Genomic DNA, 24,524 nt, shown 5'->3' with positions numbered 1-24,524 from the left:
TTTGCTAACAGGACACATTTCAAATGTCACCAGGAGTCCAGTGTTTGGCAGATGGATGAAGACAGAATCACACTATGATTCATTTGTTCATTACATCAGGAGTCAAAGCACCTGTCACCTTGTGTCCTCCAAATCTTTTTCATTTATATACGTGAAATGCTTGCTGGATTGAACAGAAATCAAAAGAGAAATCTTAAAACTGGAATATATTTGATCATTTATTTAAAGTCAGTGATTCAGCACAGCATTACAATAATTTTCTGTCTCACAAGAAACACTCGAGCGACCTGACATTTTACAGTTTTTACAGTCTGCTGTCACACAGGCTTGTTTTAAACTTAAAAGGCAACTTTATGATGATTTAAAAAAACAAGAAAGAAACTCATAATACAAGAACAAATTATCAGAGTTCTACTTGTTAGTCACAGAACATCGACATAGCTCTAATCATCGTTCTTTAAATGCATTTAATGGGTTGAGAAAATGCCACTGTCTTTGTTTTTTAATGTCTGAACTGTCAGACACATTCAGCCTCTAGTGGGCTGGTGGCTCGTTGTCATGAAGTAGTCCCAGTTCTCCACCCTGTGGTCACATGGCAGCAGTGCATGTGATGTATTCACGTCCATTTGTCATCACTCATTTATGATAATGACCTCAGGTTAAGGTGAAAGGCCACCTCCCAGCTTCAGAGAGGAAAGTTGAGATGAGTTGAATGAAGCACCAAAGCTGAGCCCAACCATTTCTGATCTCTTCCGGGCGTTGCTGCCGACATCATCACAGGGTGAAGGCAGTGAGTCCGGGTCTCTGATGAGGCCATCTTTAGTTGCCGTTCGGTCTCGATCTTCGTTCCTGTATTTTTTTCCCCAGGTTCATAGTCAGGGTGGTGACGGCATAAGTGGCCATGATCATCATGGTGCTCCCCACGAACTGCGATGAGGCTCCCCGTTTGGTCACAAACCTCCACCCACGCCTCTGCAGATGAGCATCTGCTGCCTCCATGGTCTGAGAGATGGGCTCCATACTGCAGCTGCTGTTCAGACACAACGAAAAGCTCCTTTAACTCCCGGGAAACAGAAGAATTCAAATCTTGGTGCTTCTGTTTCTCGGATTGGTGGACTGTCTTTCTTGCGGCAGCTCAGCACACCTGCTTACCTTCTCTCGAACATGCTTCTTTATGTACTCTACCTTGTTTGCACACGTCAAATCCTCAGAGCGAGCTCGGTGCCAGGGTACGTCAACAGCACCTGTTGAGACAGAATTAACAAGGTCTGATGCCTGCAGAGCAAGCTGTCCAGACAGGGCTCAATAACAGAACACTGAAGTCAATCAGTCTGACCTTCTCTGTATTTCTGGACCAAGGACAACACAGAGCAGGGAATACAAGCGTTTATGAGCAAGATCCAGATTTGTCCAAATGTGGTGTGTTCATTAAGAAGCCATCAGTAAACAACCATCTACTCTGCACCAAATTAATCCACAAAAAGTCAATTGTGGTCTTTTAACACTTTAATGGTCATAATTTGTTGTTCTCTTGCACTCCACTTACACCCAGAACCCTGAATGATTTGTGGTTTTCTTCTTTCAGTATCGTAATCTAATTACTTTGCATAATATAATGATAAATCCCATAAACCTGATAATGGAATACGCTGGTGATGATGCAGTATAAAGGACTTCTTTTTTGCACATTACGTAACAAGTTGTTACATTTTCTCCACGCTGATACATCACGAGTATAATGGCAACATTTTTTAAATACAAATTTAAACTCTCATCTACTGTACATGGTGTAATCTGTACCATCAGTTCCAGCCCATCAAACACATTATAGTCTCCATAATCCATAATCCACACTCAGAAAGTATTGATTGCATTCAAATTTTAAGTGTTTCATGTATTCTGGAAAACACTACTGAAAAAAAATGAAAGGGACACTTTTTAATCAGAGCACAGCATCAAGTCAGTTAAACGTCTGTGATGTTGATATTAACTGGTCAGTTTAAGTAGCAGAGGAGTTTCTTAATCAGGTTTAGCAGATTTGGTGTTAGTGGAAAAAACAACAGGTGCACTAGAGGGGCAATAATGAGACTCTGCTGTTTGTGTAGGGACGAATGGATGCACTGCCGGAGCTACAAAACGACCTCCAGCAGGACACTAGTGTAAATGTCTCTAAATAATCAGAAACAGGCTTAATAATGGTGGCCCGACATCCTCTATTTGGCGTTCATCATAGAATACCAAAATTGGCAGATCCACCATTGCAACCCTGTGTTTGTGAACTGCCTGTGACGTCGTTCAGCGTGACAGGTTTGGCGGTAGGTCAGTGATGGCCTGACCCACCATGGAGGGCATCTTGAATTCAGCCCTCTGTAGGTTAATCATTTTCATTTCCATCAAGCAGCATGGCATCCTTTCATTCCTAACACTTTACCCAGTCTGTGAAAATATCCAGCATAAACTTTTTTCCCCATTGAAACCTGAACCTGTCACCAAGATGACATGAATAGTTTGTTACACACTGAAATGGCTGAGTGTGAGATCCCAGCTGGTTCTATAAGTTATGTTCTGTTGTTTTTCCTCTCGTTGCACATTTTTCATCAGTTTTCATGTGTCTCACTTTGTCACTTACCCTTGTCTTTTATCTCAGGTCCACCTCCTCGCTGCTCTCCTGTGTGATTACCTTCCCCATCCTAATGTGTTTCACCTGTGTCTAATTGTCTCCCCTGTGTATTTAAACTGCGTTTTACCTCGGTTCTGCGCCACATCTATCACAGTCACAGTGGCTCAGCATTCTTCTTGTGACAGTCTGTGCGTGTTTTTGACCCAGTTCAGTCCCCTGGTTTTTGCTCTGCCTGCTCCTTTGTTTGTTCTGCATGCTCGGTTGGATTGATTACTCCTGTGCCGAACTACAGTTAAGACTTTGAACTTTTACCTCCCCTCTGACACTCTGAAGCTCATCGCTCAATACATGGAGGTTCTTGTTTTGTAGGTGTCACTGAATTCTCTGTCCAGCCCATTCATGTGTTAAAGTAAGAGGCAGTGTTTTTCATTCCTTGTTTTTCTTTTCTATTAGGGTTAGGGTTCAGAAAACATTTAATTTGAATAATCCAAAAATCAATTTTTTGTATGTAAAAGTCATCACTAATGAGGATAATATGGTAATAGTGATTCTAGTACCACACATCTAAGCACAGCAGTTATGAACTCTGTCCATTACTTGGAGATACTTATAGGTAAAGACTAAATAGTCAGTAAATACAGTGTAATAACTGATAAGTGATTATGAGGATAAACGCTACATCAGATATTATTAGAGGGACTGAAGCTCATGCTAAATTTACTCACACGGCTCTTTTAGAAAATATTTAAAAAATCACTCTTGGGATTTATTTTATAATATTAAAATGTCATATTTCACAGATATAATATACATTTTTTTAAAAGCGAGGCTTGAAAACAACACTTTGCTGTAGACAGTCTTGCACTATATTAACAGCGTTTTCACTTACTGATGCAAACTTTATGCCAGCTGATTCTTCACATTGTTGTCTTCATCATCACCCTCACCATAACCAGCCTATTGCTTTCTGATGGGACACTGCTGTTGATCTAATCCTATTCACTCTCCTAATAATGAAATCACCAGAAAAGTGAGGTCATACATAGAGGGCAGGGGTGTTAAACTCATCCTTTTACATCCTGGATCAATTTGATCTTCAAAGGGCCGAATCAGTGAAATTTCACTTTCTGTGAAGAAATTTACTTACACATTTAATTACTTACACATCTAATCCTTTAATAAGTTCAATAGTAGATACGTTAATACTTTGATGTAGTATGAATGGCTGTGAGGGAAGTCTTCATCCATAGGAAAGGTTGTAAAACAAAAATGAATTCCATCCTTCGTGTGTTCCAAAGCCGTCCAGGTGGACAAATCAGTCTTTCCAGGACCGATTCTGGTCCCCATGCCTTATGTTTGACATCCCCGACATAGATTCTTCCTCTATCTAGAGTTATGAGCAGATATGTTGATGAAGCAGCATATTTGAAGGGTCAAACTTTTGACCCAAACTAAAGGGTTTGAATGCCTCCATGTGCACAGCTTTGGGAAAATCTATCACAGACATCAGGTCAGATTCATGTCTGTATTACAAGCGCAGGCTCTACAGCTGTAGATGGATGGCTATAGAATCTCCTGACAAACAGCACTGTTTATCCCATTATTCTACTTCTGAAATGACACCTCAGTGCAAGCAGATCAATAGACAAGATAAAGCATTCCCCTTTAATTTTTTTTTTTTTTGCCGCAGTTCTGGCCTCACGCCTCTTTGCACCATCTAATCGCTCCTCTACATGAGTGATACAATCCACTGCTCATGTGATTGTTTTTAAAGATCTCAACTTTCTGGGAATTTTAGTGTATGTCATTAACCCTGATTTCTTAAAAAATGAACTGCAAACAGGTGGAGAACATGTAAAGGTCCCAGGTTCAAACATCAGGTGTTAGTCTAAGCACAAAGTCGCATCTGTGCACTGTGTTTTGGATGTTACTATATATTCTTGCACGACTCTTTTGGTCACTGTAATAGGCTTAGCTGTGTGTGTGTGTGTGTGTGTGTGTGTGTGTGTGTGTGTGTGTGTGTGTGTGTGTGTGTGTGTGTGTGTGCGCGCGCATGTGTTTTCGTGTGTAAGTAGGTCTGTTCATCAACTGTCTGAGGGACTAAAATCACTAGCTGGATCTGTGCCAGTACTGCTTTGAAGCCCAATTACCCTTCATATTGTATCAAACACACACGCACGCATGAACACATGCATGCGCGCATGCACTCACACACACAATGCCATAACTTTGATCAAGTCATCATCTCGCAAAACAACCCCACATTACTCTGATAACATCTTCTTTTCTTCTGTTCTCTGTCACTTTGTTAACAGTTCTGTCTTTTTGATGCTTCAGTTAAGTCCTCATGATAACACCTGATAACACAACAAAAATACTCCAGTTTCTCCTCTCTTCTCCTCTCGGTTTATCTCCCTGCTCAACTGATGCTGTACAAAAGAGACAACCAGCTCTTTCTCAGCATCATTCTGTTGCAATGCCCTTCAAAGAAGTACTTTAATAATCCAAATTAAACTGGAACAGAACCCTGCACAGTCTATTCAAATCAAACAACATCTACACAGTGGTCTAGTTTGCATCTTAATCACTAACTAGTGTTTTTTAATAAGTTCAAGACCAAACAATAACAATTCGATATGGAGTTCCCCATAGTTCAATTCTGGGTCCTCCTTCATTCATTTTGTATATGCTTCCTAGTCCAGAATATTTAGTAATTTCTGAATATCAGTTTTGTCTTATGGAGGGATTATTGACTTTTATATATAATTTTGCTATTAAAGAAAGAAGAATAAACATTTAGTGCACTGAACAGATTGACTGAAATCAGTGATGCCATTAAAGGAGATGTTTATATGTAAAATATGAATACTCTTAATAATAGAAGTTTATTATTAAGAGTTTGGGTAGGTCATGAAGTTTTTTAAAGCTGCCTACTGGTGTAATTGATCTATATAAATACATTGTACACATCCAGGTATTACATTTCTGGATACCTATATTTATGTCTGTGCACTACTTAGGAATTAAGTAAAGGTGTTTGTTAACTTGCTTCTTTGCGTGCTGTGATTATGAATGGGCCTGTCCTCTCACTGAGTGCGTTTGTCCAAAGCACAAGCGTGTAATGTGGTACTGATGTGGGTTTAGGGATGTCCTGCTGTGCAAAGCCTTTAGACTGCCAGCTGGAGAAGCGCCTTCTGATTCAGAATAAGACACTGAGACCATCAGGATTACCCACAATGCCTGCTGCCACCGTCTAGCCTCTAATTGGTGACGTCTGTCCGTGGGTGTGTAATTAAAGCACTGAGCATAAAGAGAGAGGAAGTAAAGATGGAAAGATAAAAAGAGGAAAACAGAATGGGATAAATACTTTTATCCTCCGTGACAGCTGTTCCACATATGGCACAAAGAATTTCCACTTTTCCAAACAGGAACACGAGACAATCAATGACTTAAAACTATCTACACCAACATGGACAAATTTGCTTTAATTTGATCTTAGGTGTGTGTGTGTGTGTGTGTGTGTGTGTGTGTGTGTGTGTGTGTGTGTGTGTGTGTGTGTGTGTGTGTGTGTGTGTGTGTGTGTGCGCGCGCGCCCTTAATGTGACCCTGTGATCGTCTTACAGATTAAGTTGTGCCTCTGGTGCTCAGTCTAATTTATTTGATGCACAGAGTGACGTGTTCTTTTCAATGAGTGTGAAAATAGACCCAAACCTTTGCTCTGACTTCCTGTTGACCTAGATAAGAATTGTTTCCCCAAAGGATAAGTCGACTAAATAAATAAACAACTAAAAGTGAAATAATCGATTAAAAAAGGCAATCAGGAAATTGCTTTAAACAATTCAATTCAGTGCATTCAGTTTTATTTATACAGTGCCAAATCACAACAACAGTCGCCTCAAGGCGCTTTATATTGTAAGGTAGACCCTATAATAAAGCATACAGATAAGTGTGTGACCAATCTTCCCCCACTTTTTTTGTAATTCAGTAGAAATCCTTGCTCTTTTTCTTCTTTGGCATGTTGTACGATTACTTGCAATGTCTTGGCATGAAATAAACCAAAGGGAACCTTTGCAAGCACACAGAGCACCATGAAACACTGAGCAGAGTTGAAGATGGCTCGGCTGCACTGCCTCGTTTGACCACAAGGAGTCATGATGGTGATTTACAGCGGAGTGAGAGGGGGGCATTACCTCAATGAAATAATGGAGTTTCACATTACTGCTGTGTACTAATGTTGTAGAATTGCTGGGGGTGGGCCAGTTAACAAATAACAACAGTCAGTCAGGCTGATAGCTGCTTAAGCATCCACACACATTTTTTTAAACAATCCTGTAGCTGATGTTTCTTTTTCTGTTTGTATTTCTCATACCTAAACTGATCCATTTATCTATGGGAGATATTCTAAAATGTTGGCACATTTATATCTTAAATAATATAATTAATTGTGGTTTTCTATCTTTTTCTATCCATAAAGGATTAAGCTGACTGTTATGCGGATTATTGCTGACACTGATCTCTGTCAGTTGAGCTGTTTTCATTGTCAGTCTGGAAATAAAGTATCTGCCTTCAGGCTTCTGGAGCAGTAAGTCTTGCAACTCTAAGACTGTTACATTAAAAAAAAAGAGAGAGAGAGAGGAATGCAATGGAGTGCTTACATCTCCAAACAACTTTCCATTATCCTTGCCCCAGCAATGGGCCAACTCCTGTCTAAGATTATGAAAGATTGTTGTGTAATATGTAGTAATATGACTGGGGTCATAAAAGACCTCACTATGGGTTACTTGAAGCGTAACCGAGTGCAGTACAACATAAAAACCAAAAACATCTATCAAATCTAAAATATGTGACAAAAATGAGCCTGGTGCAGTGACAAACTGCAGCTGTATGTTTTTCATTTTTTGAATAACGCTGCTGCTGCTGGATGAGGGAGGAGGTTATGGAAAGGCTCGCTGTTCCCATCTGTCCACATCCTTTTTGTGTTTTTGTAATGTCTATTTGTGCGTGTGTGTGTGTGTGTGTGTGTGTGTGTGTGTGTGTGTGTGTGTGTGTGTGTGTGTGTGTGTGTGTGTGATATACAGTCACCATGTGTGCTTTTACTTCCTTGGGGCAGGGAAAGAAACATCACTCATAAGTCACATCACTGAATCACTGCGATGCTTTCTGAGTTCTGAGCTGTGCGTCTCCGTTGGTGTCACCTTCAGGGAAAGCGAGGGCATTTGGTTTGGTCTGTGATAGGAAGGGTTTTAAAAAATGTCGTGAGTCTTATTTTATCTTACTTTAATTTATTTTATCTCCGTATTTTTATTTATTTTTATTATTTATTTATTTTTATATATATATAGTTTCATTTTGCAGCCTGTTGGAGATGGAGGTATGTTTTTTTCCCAGTAGATTGGAGGGTTTGTTCCCTGCACCTTCTGGTCGGGGAACGGGTCCTGACTGTCATCTGCACTTATGGGCCGAATGACAGTTTAGAGTACCCGGCCTTCTTGGAGTCCCTGGGTGCGGTGCTTGAGGGTGCTCCAACTAGGGAGTCTGTTGTCTTACTGGGAGACTTCATTGGGTAACGAATATGAGACCTGGAGGGGCGTGACTGGGAGGAACGGTTTACCAGATCTGAACCCCATCGGTATTCTGTTACTGGACTTCTGTGCAAACCACAGTTTGTCCATAACAAACACCATGTTCAAACATAAGGGTGAATATGTTTATGAATATAATGCTGGACATACCTGGGGTGGAATGAGGGTGCGCTGGGAACGCCTGGCAGATTCCCCTGTACGCGAAATCTTAGCTCTCACCTCCGGCAGAGCTTCAACAGCATTCTGAGGGAAATGGGGACACTGAGTCTGAATGGACTGTGTTCAGCATCTCCATTGCTGAAGCTGCTGCACCGAGCTGCGGCCTGTCATGGTGGTAACCCCCGAACCAGATGATGGACACCAGAGGTGAAGAGAACTGGAAGGTGGCTCGTGTAGTGGCTTAATATAATATCGGGTGTGTGGCAAGCTGTCAGGCGACTCAGAAGGGCATAGTGGTGCTCTACCTGCATGATTCTGTTCATAACTTTTATGGAGGATGGCTTCCATTTGGGGGATCTCAGAATCTCATCTCTGCTTTTCGCAGATGATGTCGTTCTGTTGGCAAACCCAGGACACACTGGAGAGATTATGTCTCAGCTGGCCTGTGAAAGCCTCGGTGTTCCCCCGGACAAGCTGGAGGAGATGGCTGGGGAGAGCGAGGTCTGGGCTCCCTGGATGGATGGAATTAATTATTTTCTTGTTTGTTATTTCTAATTTAATGTGTCTTAAAAAATGCTTTACCAGTCTAAAGGCCATGTTCTACCCAAACAGCTCAAAAATATTTGTTTTTTTACAACAGCGGGGGAGAAACAGGAATTCGCACATAAGATGGAAATTTAGGAGAGACAATTTTTGCCAGTAATGAGCAGGAGATGAAGATTGTTTGCGATCTGTAATTTCACATTAACGCAATCCTGCTTTAAAGGCAAGTGTGAGTGCAACACAGGCTGGTGGTAGAGTCTTGATGTCCTTTGGAGATGAACAAAACAGCAACATCAGCTCGTGTTCCAAACAAAACTGAGCAGCTGTTTGTCTCAGAGCTCAAAGGGATTATAAAACCATTATGTAAGAAGCTATGAGAGCCACATCCTTTCTGCGTTCAGTGGATGCAAAGCACCAGCAGTTTGTCCTAAAGCAACCATAATGACAGAATCATGAAACTCACAGAAGCATGTCTTCCAGCCAGACTTCCACATACTCTTAAGATTTTTAACTGTAGGCTCAATCCGGCCTTTGCGGCAGGACAGGCTAATGGCCTCTGTTACCTGCTATGTGTCCTCTGGCTTTATTGCAGCATAAGGGACATTCAAAGCTGTAACAGAGCTGAATGGGAGTGGGAGGACAATAAGGCTTTGTGTGCATGAGATGTTGACAGTGCTGGGACAGTTTTGCCTGTTTATCAGGGTTCAGGCAGCACATCGGCTACAGAACAAACCACTGCCATCAGCACTGAGATGATCTGGCTCTGTGACTCCCAGCCAGACGACCCTGACAGCTCCATTTAATCTAACAGCCCGCTTACAGGAGCCTTTTTTTTCTCTGAAAAGGTTTCGCAAACATTGTGATACTGCAGAGAGATGTATTGTTTGATTTTACAGCTTAGACATTTGTGACATCTACACTAAGATCTACACACATAAGGACATTTAAGAGTGCTCGCGTGCATTGTGCTACTTCTGTACCACAGAGAATAATCAGAAATGCTTCAGACAGCTAAAGATTTTACTGTTTTTACAAAGTCAATAGGACTAACTAAAACAAATGTGCAATGCATGATTATGCCTGTTTATGTGTGACTGATAGCAGACACATTTGGACCTGATTTGGGCAACTTTCTGCACTTCTAGCTCAATTACAAGCACTGACAAGTGTCCTTTAGGCCAGACGTGGCTCAGAAATCATTAGCTGGCCCATATCACAATTTACATCCTATCTTTCGCATAAATGCTGGACTTTAAGACTCACGATGACTTAATGTGGTCAAGTAACAGCTACATGTGGCTCGGTCATGCTGGCTATCATATATATGTGTGTGTGTGTGTGTGTGTGTGTGTGTGTGTGTGTGTATAACAGCTACAGATGTGACAGTACAACAGTGCTAGTACCCTGTGTTCTAGATTTGGACACGCATTTGAGCTGATTATGGTTATAAAGGAAAAACTAAGGGATCACCAAAGTTCTGCCAGTGAGGGCGGCATGGATGTATTTCAAGCATTTGCAGCAATCTGTTTTGTTTGTTTGTTTTTTTTTGGGGGGGGGGGGGTGGTGCTACAAGAAGGCTCTTCTTCTGGAAACCATGAATCCATTTACAGTATTCAGGGCTGGGCCACAGTGATGGATATCCATAAATACAGGTATGCTGTTTTTAATGTAAAATATTGGTTTACCTGTTGAGAATAGAAAAAAATCAGCCAATATTGAAGTCAGATGACCTGTTTGTTTATCTGAGAATCTCGCATATGAATTCTCTGCAGATGGACTGTTCTTGTCAACAGCATCCCCGCAGCCTTCCTGGCCATTTCCTTTTGGATGGACCAGTGTGGGCAGAGTTTGGATGCTTCAATGCTTTGCAGCAGATATCCTGCTGTGTCTGGCACGGATGAGACCATGCTTGTGTGGGCAGTTTGGACCATATGTTACATAAAAACTGTGTGAAAGTCCTAATCTCCAGCAAAGCATTACGCAATGACTTTGCCAAAAGGGGCACCAGTCTGTCTGTCTCTGAAGGATGGTAATGGAAGGAAATCTTTTTTCCCATAACACCAGCATTAACCAGAAATGATGCCTTTTTCAGATTTTGATATACATTCTGACAGTTATTGATATCTGATGCCGGTACATTTATTCTCCATGCACAATAATCCTGTTTTCTGCGTCACAGCGTGGATGAAAGGTCAGAGTGGTGCAACCGGAAATGCCTAAGAGTTTATATTCATTGCTTTAGATCAACTATCAGAAGACAGATGACATCATTTGTATTTTAAAATAGTTTTTTGCACATTTCAATAAAAGCCCAAGAGTATGCAAATTATTGGTTGTGTGTGTCTTTGCGAACAACATGCATGTAGAGTTGTTCATGGCTTGTTTTGATTGTGTCATGTTGGGAAATCTGCCCACAGGTGTTATTATTACTACTGTAGAACACATTTATAGAAACTGAACGCAACCATTACAACAATTAGTGAACATGGAGGCTTGGACAAACATTTTACAGGAGGAACACCCTGCACATGGAAGAGTAGGAGCGGTAAGTATGTTTGGAGCAGACAGCAGAGTATACTGAACTTCAGGAGAAGGTAGAGGATGGGTGCAGGACATATGGCTTTTCTATCTCTTTAAAGCTGCAATGCAGAGGATTAGGTCTAAGACCAATCAGAAATTGTGGCTAAATAAAGTGTCGGGATGTCAAATTATCCAGCTCTGATTACACTGTGATACAGAATAATGTGCAAAAGTCTTTAGCCTCATGTCTTTACACTTCAACATAGCCTGATCTCTGAACTCTTTCTTGACAAGCAGTCTTCAGAAATACTTCTCCACAGTTTTTCTCAGCCTTCTCTCCCTGTTTCACTTCTTTAAGATTAGTTTCTTGGCCACCCTTCCACTGAGACCATTTCTGTTGAAGCTTCCGTGAATATGGACCAACCAATGTGTTAGTTTTTTGCTGGACACACTGCACACCTGCTGAGATCTTTTTGGGAATCACCTTGTTGGTACAAAAATACTAAATTTTATCTGCCATCTTTAAGATTTTTTAAAAAATAGATTCAACTAAAGGAATTTGAGCAGAATATGTGTTTTTTTTTTTTTTCAAACAGACTACTTGTAACAAAGTGCCTTGAGATAACATTTAAAACTGGTTCTTTGCTAAGTTGTCTGTTATGTGTCGACACAACTGGTTCACCGCTTTTTATGCTTCACTTATTCATAAGTAAGCGTTAAATGTCTTAAAAAAAAAAACTAAGAAACTAACTTTTAAAAATGCTCTCACATGAGAAATGAACGTGCCAAAGCAAAAGAGAAAAACTTTAATCCCGTGTCGCTGTCTGTGGTGCTGATTTAGGCTCTAACAGGCCTCTTCACACATCAGCTGAAAAACTGCCAGCTCCAATCTAAAACTGTCTTTCAGGAAATTAAATCAAAACAGCAATTAGGGCACCACTACAGCCAGTGTGTGGTCGTAGCCTGCTGGGCTGGATTCTGTGGAAGAGTGTTTGGATATTCCTCCATTCATCCCGGAGAGAAGAGCGTCTCTGTCGCGCGTAGGAGGAGGAGGGGCGAAAGGGAATCCCAAGAAGGGGCTACAAATATCGCGTTGCTGCGGTGCCATAAGTAACCGCTTCACCCGAGAAGAGAGAGGGTGGAGGAACGACGGGTGGGTGAAAGAAACGAACAAGAGTTTTACTTAATGTGTGTGTTTTGTTTTTTTGGAGGGGACGTGCGCGCGCTCTCAGACACGAGGTGATGTTGACCGAACCGGACAGGCTCCTCCGCCGCGAATAAGCGGCAGTGACACCCTGACCGAGGGGCTGGGGCACGACGCGCGTCCGTACCACCGTGCAGTTATGTGTAAAAATAATCGAGTGTTTGTTTTCCCCCCTCGCCGAGCCTTGAACGCGCTGTCCTTTGTGGCCACACGTGGAGATGAGCTCACGTTTTCTTCGTGGAGATTGTCGTGAAGTGACCGAAGTACTTCAGTGTTTGGATCGGCAGATCGCACATGGACGTTGAGTTCTCCGGGCCTTCGAGTCGCTCAGCTGGGCAGCATCAAAGCGCACGGACCACTGGGAAAATGTCAAGGATGCTCCTAGAAGGAGCCGCTGAGAGAGCGGCGTGATACTCAGCCGAGGAGACAGAGGACGCCGATCACAAGTGCAGCTTAGAGATTAACGGTCGCTGATTTTAAGGGGCTTTTTTTTTTTAAAATAAAAACAATGGGACCTCTTGGCACGTTTTCGTGGGCTTCTTCGACGTGACACCGGACACACAGGAACTCTGTTGCTGCTGCTGTTGTTGTGTTGGTGTTGTGCAGTTCGGGCGTGAAGTGGAAGTAGCATCTTCACTGGGTCACAACCCAGATTAGTGTAAGGTGACAGAATTGTTTTAGTGAAGGGGAATCCCGACCGAGAGCCACACGGCTCGTCACTGCACCATGGATGACTCGGGGATAATACGGCGGCGGAGGCTGCAGGTGAGCTGGTCTGGGCTGGAATCCGATTTTTGTGTTAAATCCATCCTCTTCCAGTTGTAGAAACACAGTCATACATGATTACTACGTTCAGACAGACTTTATTTTTACTTTTTGGTCAGACTCTGTCATTGAAGCCGAATGCAGTAGCTATACTTTTCCAGCAGACACTGCAAATGTTTATCACTAAAAGTGAAAAGTTAACACATGTGTTTCATAAACCCAGCACTCATCATTAACCTGTAAATAAAGTTGTTGGGGTTTTTTTTAGCCATTATAGATGAATTGTTGCACTTTAACTTATTATTGGTGGGCCTTATATTAAACATGGTTGAAGTTTCAATCAATGAAGTCAGCCTTGGCTGAAAGTAATCTGTGTGAGCCAAACAATCGAGCTTCAGAGTGCTCTAGATGCTGGCTTACAGACAGTTTTTTCTGCTCCTGGCTCTGTATGATATCAAAGAATGGGGACATCCCTAATATGGGCATGTTGGGATTAGAGAAGCCCCACCCTCTTGCTATTCAAACGTTCTCCTGCAGCTTGTTTCAGACAGAGGATGAACTGAGGGGTACAAGGAACTGATGTTTATTTTGAATTGTGAATCATGCACAGCTACTCTAGCAGAGACAATGAATGGAAAAAAAAACATGTTGTTGGTAGGCCCTTCCACAATGGATGGATCCACATGTTTGATCTGGCACAGATTTTACTCTGGATGCCCGTCCTGATGTAACTTACCCATTTATCCCAGCTTGGGACCAGCACTGAGAGTGCACTGGCTTGTAATGCCTTGAGGCTGGATTTGTGTCTCCTACTAGTCCCAAACTGAGAATCTTCTCTGTGTTGGGCGATTATGTTAACAAAATGAACAACACTGTAACAAAAGTCTTGTTCCTCAACCTCTGATTTTTTATTCATCAAAGGTTGTGGAAATAATATTCTTTTTAAACTTTGCATTTTAAGGCAATCAGAAGAACAAAAACTGTGTTAAACTGTGTTACATTGTGTAAAAGTTGCCTTTCACTTCCTGTCAGTCAGCTGATTTAATTATCCTTGTATTGTTCTGGTTCTCATTACTGTAGTTCTTTAAGATAAACCTTCATAAAGTTTACAACAAAAATCAGTTATTTCTCCATCTGTCCTGCTGGAGACTCGCAGCGTGCCTCTGGTGTTGAACATAGTAGCTCCACTACACTCAAACATATATATTTTTCATCATTCGTATCATATACGTGTCATATTTTAATAGTAGCTTTTCTGTTGTATAGTCAGTTAACATCCTCCTGTGAAGCTCATGTCAGGATCACACTCATGTACTTTTTAAAAGTCTCTTTAATGAGATGTTGTAATGAATGGCCACTCATGCATACTGATCTGCTGTGCTCAAATGACTGCGTTCATCCATTATGAAGCAGCCTGCTTAACCACAGGTCATACCCCCCCCCCCCCCCCCCCCTCCACACACACACATACCCCACAATCTTTGTTTGATTCAGTCAAGTGAACTGTGGAGAGATGAGCCTACAGGCCAGGCAGACTGCAGCCAGCCTCCTGTGGGGCTTCTGTGCACGCTAGTGTGATTATGCAGTCTGTGCATTTCATTTCTCTCATTCATTCGGTTCATATTCTGCCAGTTTCGTTTACCAAGACGAAGGATTGTAAGCACGCACTCTGAGCTCCTTGAAGCCAAATTGACCTTCGACTCTGTGAAAAAGAAAAAGAAAGGGAGTGGGTATAAGGGAATGAGGGGAGGATTAGTGGTGAGGTGTCCCGATGGTTTCATGTCTCATCATCCCCACTGCTCAGCTCACTGCTCTGCTGCTGTGATGTATGACACGAGCTGTAAGGGAATTAATCATCATAGAGTCACACTCGCAAAGTCCCTGGCATTTTATAGATGGAGGCAGGCCAGCTGATTGATTTAGTGTTTGTATATGTGAGGGAGGGTAGTGTGGTAGTGTGGTAGAGGGAGGGACAACGTAGACTTCTAGTTTAATATGCACATTTGGGCTATTTGCACGAGTTTTATTCTCTAATGTGTGTGTGTTTCTGAAATTGTGCGTTGACATGTGATTGGCTCTGTATGTCCTAATCAGCGGCTTTGTCAGTCCCCTGGGTCTCATCATCCCAGCCGTCACTCGCTCCCTCTTTCACACACAGACACACACAATCATTCTCTCAGCACCATATGGTGACACGCCCCACTCCCCTGCAGTTGCAGTCAGGGGTCACACCCGTGATGCATCGCTTCAACACGGCAAACATGAAAAAAACCCACGATCTTTGCTCCTCGTTATGCTGGCTCCTCTCTGACACTACAACCTCCAATAGGCTTGCTGGCAAACACGCAGAAGATATGTCAAAAAAAGCCTGGTTCATCAGAGATGTGTGAAATAGCTACAAAACAAACTGAAATTTGTAATTTCCACATTTTTTGGTTTGTTTGTTTGAATGAATAGTAACTATAATCATTCCACAACTACAGTACAGAACAACGTTTTGCAGTACTCACGGCTTAACTGAAATGAATGTTTTTGATGATGTTGAACTGGTTGAACTGGTTTTCTCACTCCTCCTTTGCAGCTGTTTCCTGTGTAAAATATCTGTGTTGCATGACTTGATCAAACGATACTTTAGCAATCATTAAGAAGAAGCTAGGCTGCCATTGTACCAACGTTGCCATGTTCAAGAAACCAGAATAAGATGACAAGCACCCATTAGAAGACGATCACACTGTGGTCATAAAGGTCAGCAAGTAGACTGTGGTAATTAAAAAGTGCTTAGCTGGTACTAATTGTTCTATTGTGCAGTTTTTGGTGAGCCCAAACCGTGGCCTGAGTTTCCTGTTTGAAGCTGACAGGAGCGGCACTCAGTGTGGTTTTTGCTGCTGCTCTAGCTCATTCGCTTCAAGGCTTGCCTACATACCTTGGTTCTACTGAATCATAATTTGTGATACTATTGTCTTCCTATCAGCTTGAAGTAATCCGTCCATTCTCCTCTGACCCCTGACATCAACAAGAAAACTGCTGCTAAAGAGATATTTTCTCTTTCTCAGACCATCCTCTATAAACCCTACAGATGGTTGTGTGGGAAAATCCCAGTAGATCAGCAGCTTTTGGAATACTCAGACCATCCCCTGAAGTGGTTAACACATTCGGTTGGCAAGTGAAAGGTTGCTGGTTCAATTCCAGCCAGATCTACAAATCCCCTTTGGGGTTGTGTCAGAAAGGGCATCTGGTGTAAAACTGCCAAATGAAACATGTTGAGCTACTCTCTGTGGTGACCCCATCTGACAAGGGGAGCAACCGAAAGCACTTTCTTCTACTTCTCCTTTACATATATCACAATGTTACACCCCTACAATACGTTTTTCTTAGACCAGCTTCTTACACTATCATATAACCCTAATGTAAAAAACAAACAAACAATATATTTAATATCTTTTTTTTACATGTCATTTTTTATTCAGTCTTGTTGTTTTCACAAATCACCAGACCATCTTTTCTTATGCTTGGCATGCCTCGTCCTCAGCCGCTCTGCCTTTTTGTCAGCCTCATATCTGTGAGTCAGTCACTGCTGTAGACAATGGCAGGTCCGGGCACTGTCTCCTAGCAGCATGACATCCCTTGATTGATCCCTGTTGTTCCTCCCCTGCCCGGCTCACCACCATTTTTCTTTGCAGTGTCTACAAAATGATTGAACTTGCTGGCGCATCCCCACCGAGCAGCAATGTGCTTTACAGGCATGCGGCTCAACTAATGCCATTTCATTATCACTGAGGCCTTTAAAAAAATTGTAGTGCAGCCAATATGACTTGAAGGACACTACAGCAAAGGCATATTTTATGGCTGAGTTACATGAGCAGCCAGTGTGTGTACCAGGAGACAAAATTCACTGGCCTTTCAAGTCTTTGTTGTTTACTGCCTGCATCAGGATGCTCGCCCCTGACTGGCTGTAGCTTAATGAAACAGCAGCATCCAACATAATTTAAAAAAGAACACAAATTTGAACATCCCTGCACATTTTAGCCCTGAGCTGTGAAAAACACAGAGAAATTTAAAAAACAACAATAAAACAGGCCTGGACTGTGAATGCAGGTTCTCTGCAGGTTAGATATTAAACAGCCCAGCATTAATCTAAATGCAAAATGATTGTGCATAAACCACAGTTATTACAAGACAGTGGCACAATTGCCCTGCATCTAAATATTCATAGATACAAAGTCCTGAAACACAGACTCCCATACTGTCTTGTCAACTGTGTGACATCCTGGGACTAAAGGGGATCAGACAGTCATTCATAAGCTCAAACTTCCCTTTCGTTCCCTAGAGGACGCACCCAAACCTGGATAATAACAGTGTAGTTGCTCCTGTTTGAGAAGCCAGCAAATACAGCACAGGATTGTGTAGCTTTCTAATCTGTGATTGGTGAGCATGACATGTTTGTGACAGAGCCTCCCATCTGTTGTCAGTTACTGCTCACCACCGCCAGACTTCATTAGCGGGACTCGGGGAGCGTTTAGTTTGAACATCAGCCTCGGACGGTGGCTTTTAAATCAGCCTCTGACGTAGAAAACGCAACCATGCAATGAGCAGTAAGCCTTGCATCAAACTAATTATGCCACAGGAGAATTAAGGCACAGGCTTCAGATCGGAGTGAGGATCATGTTTCCTTAACAACATATTATCTTCTGGAAATGCTGCAGTTAGGAGTCACAGGTCGATTTCGGAGCATAGTGGTGCGCTTGTGTTCTGGCACACTGGTCACTGATGAAGCAGAGACTGGAATTAGGAAGTCAATTCATCACCTTGTAACCTTTTAACAGATTAAAATGGAATTGAGGATTAAAAAGGGAATTCAGGTAGATACGATGTGACAGCAATGCCTAAGAATTACGGAATGTAAGTGAAGGTGACAAAGAACTATTTGATTGGATTTTCTGAGGTTAATAAAGGCCGTTTCATTCAAAGATTGAATAATTATCATCTACAGACCTGCAGATTCACTCCACAGTTTGGACTCCCAGGTATAATTCTGAAAAGCAGCAAAAGATATTCATGGTGCCAGTTTTTTTCTCTCAGACATGAATAGATGGCTGTACTTTGTTTAGTGTGCCAGCTGGTTCTTTTTGTCTAGGCATGCCTGAACAAAAGAGGTGTTCAGGTGCTCCTCTGTTACATTTGGACTTTATTCTTGTTGCTGCTAAACTATTTCTGCTTCTTTAGCAGACGTCCCTACTATCCACAAATAGTTCAAGCGAATTTGCAACATTTTGGTGATTTGCTGCAGTGAATGTCACTGAGAACACTGAGGTCATACGTTGTTGAATGGTTCGTTAATTAATTCGTTCTCAGCTATTCTGAGCACGTGTTTGTTTGAAACATTTTGAAAATAAAACTCTTAGCCTGTGCATGTTACATCTCGTCCTGTTTGAGGATTTATATTTTCTGCAAGATGGTGGTCTGATCTGGCCTAGTCAGTCACAGCTGCTACCTAGATCATTGTTACCTGATTGTTTTGGGGTCTTGGACTGACATTTCAAGATGTCACTTTGAGAAAGTGTGATTCATTGATTTATCTTAAGTGAAAATCAAGAGATTTAGGGGCTATTCTGCTCTTAGGCATGCCATCACCAGCTCTGCAAATTTGGCTCAGTTAGCGCACTAAGCTAACATGTCTATTTGTCTGTTTGCCTATTTGAGTCATTCATAATGTAGTAATTTAGAATATATGATTAACCTTTGGGACTGAACTAAAGCATGCTTGTAACAATTCTTCATCAGGTAAATCATCTTTCAAATCTGCCTTCCATGCATGCAGTATAATATCAGATGATTCTTTGCAGTTACTTACAAATAAATCGTATAAAGGGACCCCTTCCCTCTAAGATGTGAAAAACTTTAAGGTGAAATCTTCTAAGGTAGCTGGAGAGGAAAGTTTTAGACGGCTTGGCTAATATAAAATTTTGGAGATGAAGATATTTTAAATAATGGTTTTCATTACTGCCGTTGTAGTTGTTTGAATTACTCACCTCAAAGTTGAAATATTTTGACCTTAGTACCCACTTACTGTTACTATAGGTTATTTCTTTACTATAGGTTAGTTGTCACTACAAGTCACTGAATTCCATTGACATCCAGGCGCCCTGCTCACTATAGCAATACTGTTCTCCCCTGTGTCGACGCCCGTTAACATGCTAACAGTGATAATGCTAACAGGCTGATGTTTAGCAAGTGAAACGTTTAATATGTTAAGCTGCATCTAAACTGGAAGCGACCTGCTTTTCACACGAAGTGAAGCTACCAAACAATCTTTTGCAGGCATTATAGATTCTGGTTGCCTAGGCACCCTGTAATGTATTTACTATCAGCCATATGTCAGTCAACAGTATTATTCAGTATATTGGTAGTCACTTCACCAGGTAGCTAAGAAAAGTTCATTTCATGCCTCACATGCTTCATGCTGCTGGGGTGTGAAGTTGCAGAACGTTCATTAATGTCCATCCGTTTTATTCCCTCCCAGTATGGACAAAGCCTTAATTGTTTTAGCTTAGCGCATTAGCATGCTAAATTCTGCTCAGTTTAAATTTTGACCTGATGCTGTTACTATATGAAAGACAAGTGATTAGAATTGATGAGGGCTCACCAAGTCATTCAAATCCATCCAGAAAATTTTCACAAAAATTGAAGGTGATATTTTACCTTAGAATAAAAAAGCAGACCTAAATAGTGAGATTAGCATCTACGTTGCCACTTTGAATCTCCAGGGAAAAGGTATTACACTGGTGGACCCTGGACTCAGCTTCACTGTCACTAAAATACAGCACCTTGCAGCTTGTAAAGAGTTTTTATGTGGTCATTTCCTCTGGATTAAATTGCTACTCTGCAGCAACATTAGATGTCAAGTGTAGTTAGGGCTTCTCTGTATAGGTAACCCCCCACATCGCAGATGTTCTTCATGCCTTTTGCTCTTGTAAGTCATCTCTCTTTTCATCTGACAACTCAGGGTCAATTAGCCTGATCAATGAAGGACAAAGTGAAAAAGGGATCGATGAGCTGAATATTTAGTCGGATTTGTTAACGTGTAAACCCTCGGGACATTCTGTTGAACAGCCGTGCAGCCTGCATCGTGCGTCTGATCCTGAGATGAGGAGAGGACCAGTTTAGTGCTCTCTGTTTAACTAAGAGTTTTCCATTTGGCTTGACAATTATCATCTGTGTCATAGGCTTAACCTTGTGAATAGTGGCTGGGGCTCTCAGGCAGCCGCAATGTAAAAATGTGTTCTGGCATATATCAGTAGGAGCAGGTCTGCACATCCCCATCCATTCGTTCAACCTTTATTTGAAGGTTAACTCAATAATTACATTGACTGTGGTCAGCAGGTGGTCAATTTTATGCTAACAGCACCTTAACAACTTTACCCTGTGTGTGACAGGAGCATGTGTGAAGCTGCTAATGCATTAATTGCATCCATTTCCAAACACTGAGTAGTATCTCATATCTGACTCTCAAGCACCATATCTTGTATGACGCACACAAAGACACACAGAGCTGAAGGCCAGAAGACTCCAAGATAAGGTTGCAAGCATAAAAGCATGTTTCCCCACGGTACCATCCACCTCTCACCCACCTCTCCGCCGCTTGTTTAAACTCTCCGTCTCCTCTCTGTCCTCCTCTAGTTTCATGTGAAGGGTTTGTAAAGATCCAGGCTGTGCTGGTGTGAGATCTGCTTATGCTCATGCTGGGTTTTTTTTTTGTGTGTGGTGCAGTTGGTGTCTGCTGCTGTCTCAGCCCAGTGTTCCTGTCCATCTGGACCTGGGAGGTGGGGGGTGGAGGGTGGGATGGAGCAGTTGCCATAGTTTCAGAAAATAGCAGGAGTAGTTTGAAAACAAAGGCAAAAATTAACTGTGAAACATGCACACACAAAATGAAATGAATCGGGATAAGGTGATGAACTAATTGTTATCAAACTTCTCCAGGACCAGAGCTTTATTATACTCAGGATATAGAAACCGATGTGAACCCCTACCACAATAACAAGCCATATTTCTGAACAAGCTCAAAAGGTGCGCCTGCTACTGTGCTCATGTGATGTTTTATTTATGCTCTCCCCAAATTTCGTAATATCTCATAAGAAAGAGTATGTTTCTATTTTCTGTACCTGATCTCTCTTTTTGTCCTTTTCTTTGTGTTTCTACCAGAAGGATTTGCCACTGCCTCGCAAAAACAGCAGGTGAGTGTTACCTTTGTTTAACCCTTCCTTTCTTCTCTCTATCCTCTCTCTCTACCACCCATCCACTCCCTGGGGAAAGCACAATCTTCTTCATGGACAAAAAAACAATCATACCAAGCTGTGGTACATCTTGTTTATCAAAGCCTCTCTTCCCGAGCGTACATGAGGCTGGGAAGCTCTCTGGGATCACAAGCATGCTTTTCACATTCTGTCTGAAAGCTATGAGGATGCTTCAGTAGTGCTTAGGGTGTGGAGTGTGGATTTCTTGTGTGAAAGAGGAGGATGAGGTCTCCTGAAGTAATGCTGGAGTGTGTGGAAGCCTTATTAGGCCAGTTGGGAGCTCCCGGCGCTGTCCATGGTGCTGAAAGCCATGCCGCATTCTCCAACTTATTCCAAATTGTCAAATTTTTGCTATCTGCATAAAGTAGGTACATTTATTAAGTATTTGGTTGAAATATTATACTGTTTAATGGACTACAGTTAAAGAGCCAAAGATTTTCATTCAAGGGTGGTTTACCAGTGACGAGTGACCTGTTTGAGAAAACGGTCACTGGAGACACAAATTACTTTTGGGCTTGCGTCAGGAAGGGTATCCGATGTAAAGGTCTGGCAAATCAAATATGCAGGGCTACCTGCTGTGGCAAACCCCTGTGAGAAGGGAGCAGCTCAAAGTTGTTATGTGACAGAAACATAAAAAAAAATAGTTAATACAAGTTTAAGCATTGTGCTGATGATTTTTTTTCCGGACAGGTCCTGTCACGGCGGGGTGCGCCGATGTGTGCGGAAACAGGACCCAAAAGCAGATGATGACGAGGAATAGTAATGATTAACAGAAAAGTGAACCTTTATTGCGATGACGGCAGGAAATGAACCAAGAGACCAAAGCAAACAGGCAAAACACTAAGAAACAAAACACTGAGCTGGCAAAACACTAAGAAACAAAACACTAAAGGTACTAAGACCAAAAACTATAACTATGACCGAGGTGGAAAATAAACAGGCTAAGACTATGACTATGACTGTAACTCTGGTGAGAATAAACAGACGAACTGACAATGGCATGAAGAAAACAAAAGGCTTAAATACAGACATGAGGTGATCAGGGGAAGTGGCGACACATGGGGGAAAACAGCTGACAGACATAAACCTAATGACAGGACCAGGAGAGGAAAGCTAAATACAATGAACAAAGAACACATGACATTGTCAGAATAAAACAGGAAATGACAACACAACTTAACAGACCTAATACGTGATGAAATAAATAGAAAACCCCAAAACATAGAAAACCCAGGAACAATAACTGCCTAAACTAAAGGCAAATAGGAAATAACACAAACTAATAACATATCAAAAAATACAAAGAAAACTCAGAGTGCTGGGTCGGAGACCCAGCCTGTGACAGGTCCAGACTACCCTTTCCTTGTGAGAAGTGTGGAGTAGTCTCCACACTTTTTGAAGGTTCAAAGTTTTTCTTGATTCATTGGCTTCTTTTTCACACACTGTCAGTCCAGTTCTTGTATCTGACCATTTTTAGGAGATTTTAGAAGAAGTTTGTTAAGTCACTAATAAACATCACAGACAATTTAGCAGATAATCTATTTTAAAGCCATTTTGTCACAACTTGTCATAAAAGCACATAATTTGTTTCTATTTCTTTCTTAGTTGAATATATAAAATATGCTGAAGATAACACAGCTCTGCAGGCATAAAATAGTATTTCTGCACCAGCAAGCTGGTTCCCAAAATGCTAATAGCCAAGAACTTTCCATATCCAAGCATGGGATGCAGTGTGTCCTTAAAAAAATCTGAGGAAACTGGACAAATAGAGTGGAAAAGAAGTGACAGGCCAAAAAAACTAAACGAATAGTGTCTGGAAGTCATGTCCTTAAGAAATAGGAACAAATCTAGCACAGGACTGGAGAGATACTTCAGTTGATCCATCTTCTGTTCAATGAAGCATCATCAGAAATGATCCTAGTATAAAGGTAGAATGGCTGTCAAAAGCCATTTTTAAGAAAGGAAAATAGGAAGAAAGGGCTTAGATTTGGCAAATTACACAACAACTGGATGGAAAATCAGTGACAGCTGGTCTGATGAATCCACATTTGGTTAAAATCATTGTCAGTATATACAGAGGAAGTCAGGATGATAGAGGCTCCGTCATGGTTTGGGGCTGCATTTCAGTAAGTTGTGTTGGAAGATCTTCTCAAAACTGATGAAATTTTGAATGGAGAAAAGTGATGAAAAATGATCCAACATGCAGTACCATTAGTGTCTGATTGGCAACAGCTTCATCTTTCAGTATGACAGTGATCCCAAACACACACTGCCAATACAGTAAAAGCATACTTAGACAGAGAAACACCAAGAGCACAAAACACAACACAATCAGTCACTGGACCATCCAACTGTATTTGTGTTGTTGGTGCTTTTTAGTGTATTTTTGATTAATTTTAAGTGTCTGATAGATAACATAGCTTGCTTTCCCAGTAGCAGACATATTTGGGCCTGTGGTGAATGTTTACGTGGGCAAGCCAGAAAGTCATGAGTCATGCTTGACACACAGCAAGGCAGGTTCTGGGTGGGGCAGATTTGGCCCAAATGTCACAACATACTTGACATCTGTCCCTCGTATTGTAAGCTGGCAGCTGAGTTGCGGCAGCCAGACTCAAGCTGAGTCAACACCATCAGTCAAGGCCATATGTGGCTCATAGAAAACTGCAGATGTGGGTCACATTTTTGCCAAGAGTCTGTCCAAGAAGTCTGTGTTTCGGTTTTGCTGAATAAAATTCTGGTTTGTAATTTTTTTGTATTACATAAATAATTAGAAGGTGTTCGTGTCTGTATAGCACACCTGTGCATTTTTATGTGTGTCTTACTGAAGTTTGTACTAGCTG

The 24,524-nt window shown here is 41.6% G+C and overlaps 1 protein-coding gene and 1 long non-coding RNA gene across 3 annotated transcripts in view; one reads left to right on the top strand and one right to left on the bottom strand.

The window, feature by feature from the left end:
- Window positions 1-200: 200 nt before the first annotated feature.
- Window positions 201-2,709, bottom strand: LOC309705177. Its single transcript, XR_014276516.1, has 2 exons — window positions 2,630-2,709; window positions 201-1,244 (listed from the first exon to the last, which is right to left on the bottom strand). It is a non-coding gene; the product is annotated as an uncharacterized lncRNA (long non-coding RNA).
- Window positions 2,710-12,454: 9,745 nt separating this feature from the next.
- LOC309705290 (microtubule-associated serine/threonine-protein kinase 1-like) overlaps window positions 12,455-24,524 on the top strand; it is a 54,431-nt gene continuing 42,361 nt past the window's right edge. Inside the window, exons 1-2 of one of the 2 annotated variants that reach the window (XM_082531011.1) lie at window positions 12,455-13,393; window positions 21,596-21,624. In XM_082531011.1, coding sequence (XP_082387137.1) covers window positions 13,355-13,393; window positions 21,596-21,624 — 68 coding nt within the window. In that variant the 5' untranslated portion in view covers window positions 12,455-13,354. Of the gene's footprint in view, window positions 13,394-21,592; window positions 21,625-24,524 lie in introns of both variants that reach the window. The other variant, XM_082531010.1, reaches the window with a different exon arrangement.

This window comes from Aulonocara stuartgranti (assembly GCF_965226115.1).
Source record: "Aulonocara stuartgranti genome assembly, chromosome: 4".
Taxonomy (NCBI): domain Eukaryota; kingdom Metazoa; phylum Chordata; class Actinopteri; order Cichliformes; family Cichlidae; genus Aulonocara; species Aulonocara stuartgranti.
This window is presented reverse-complemented; position numbering and strand designations above follow the sequence as displayed.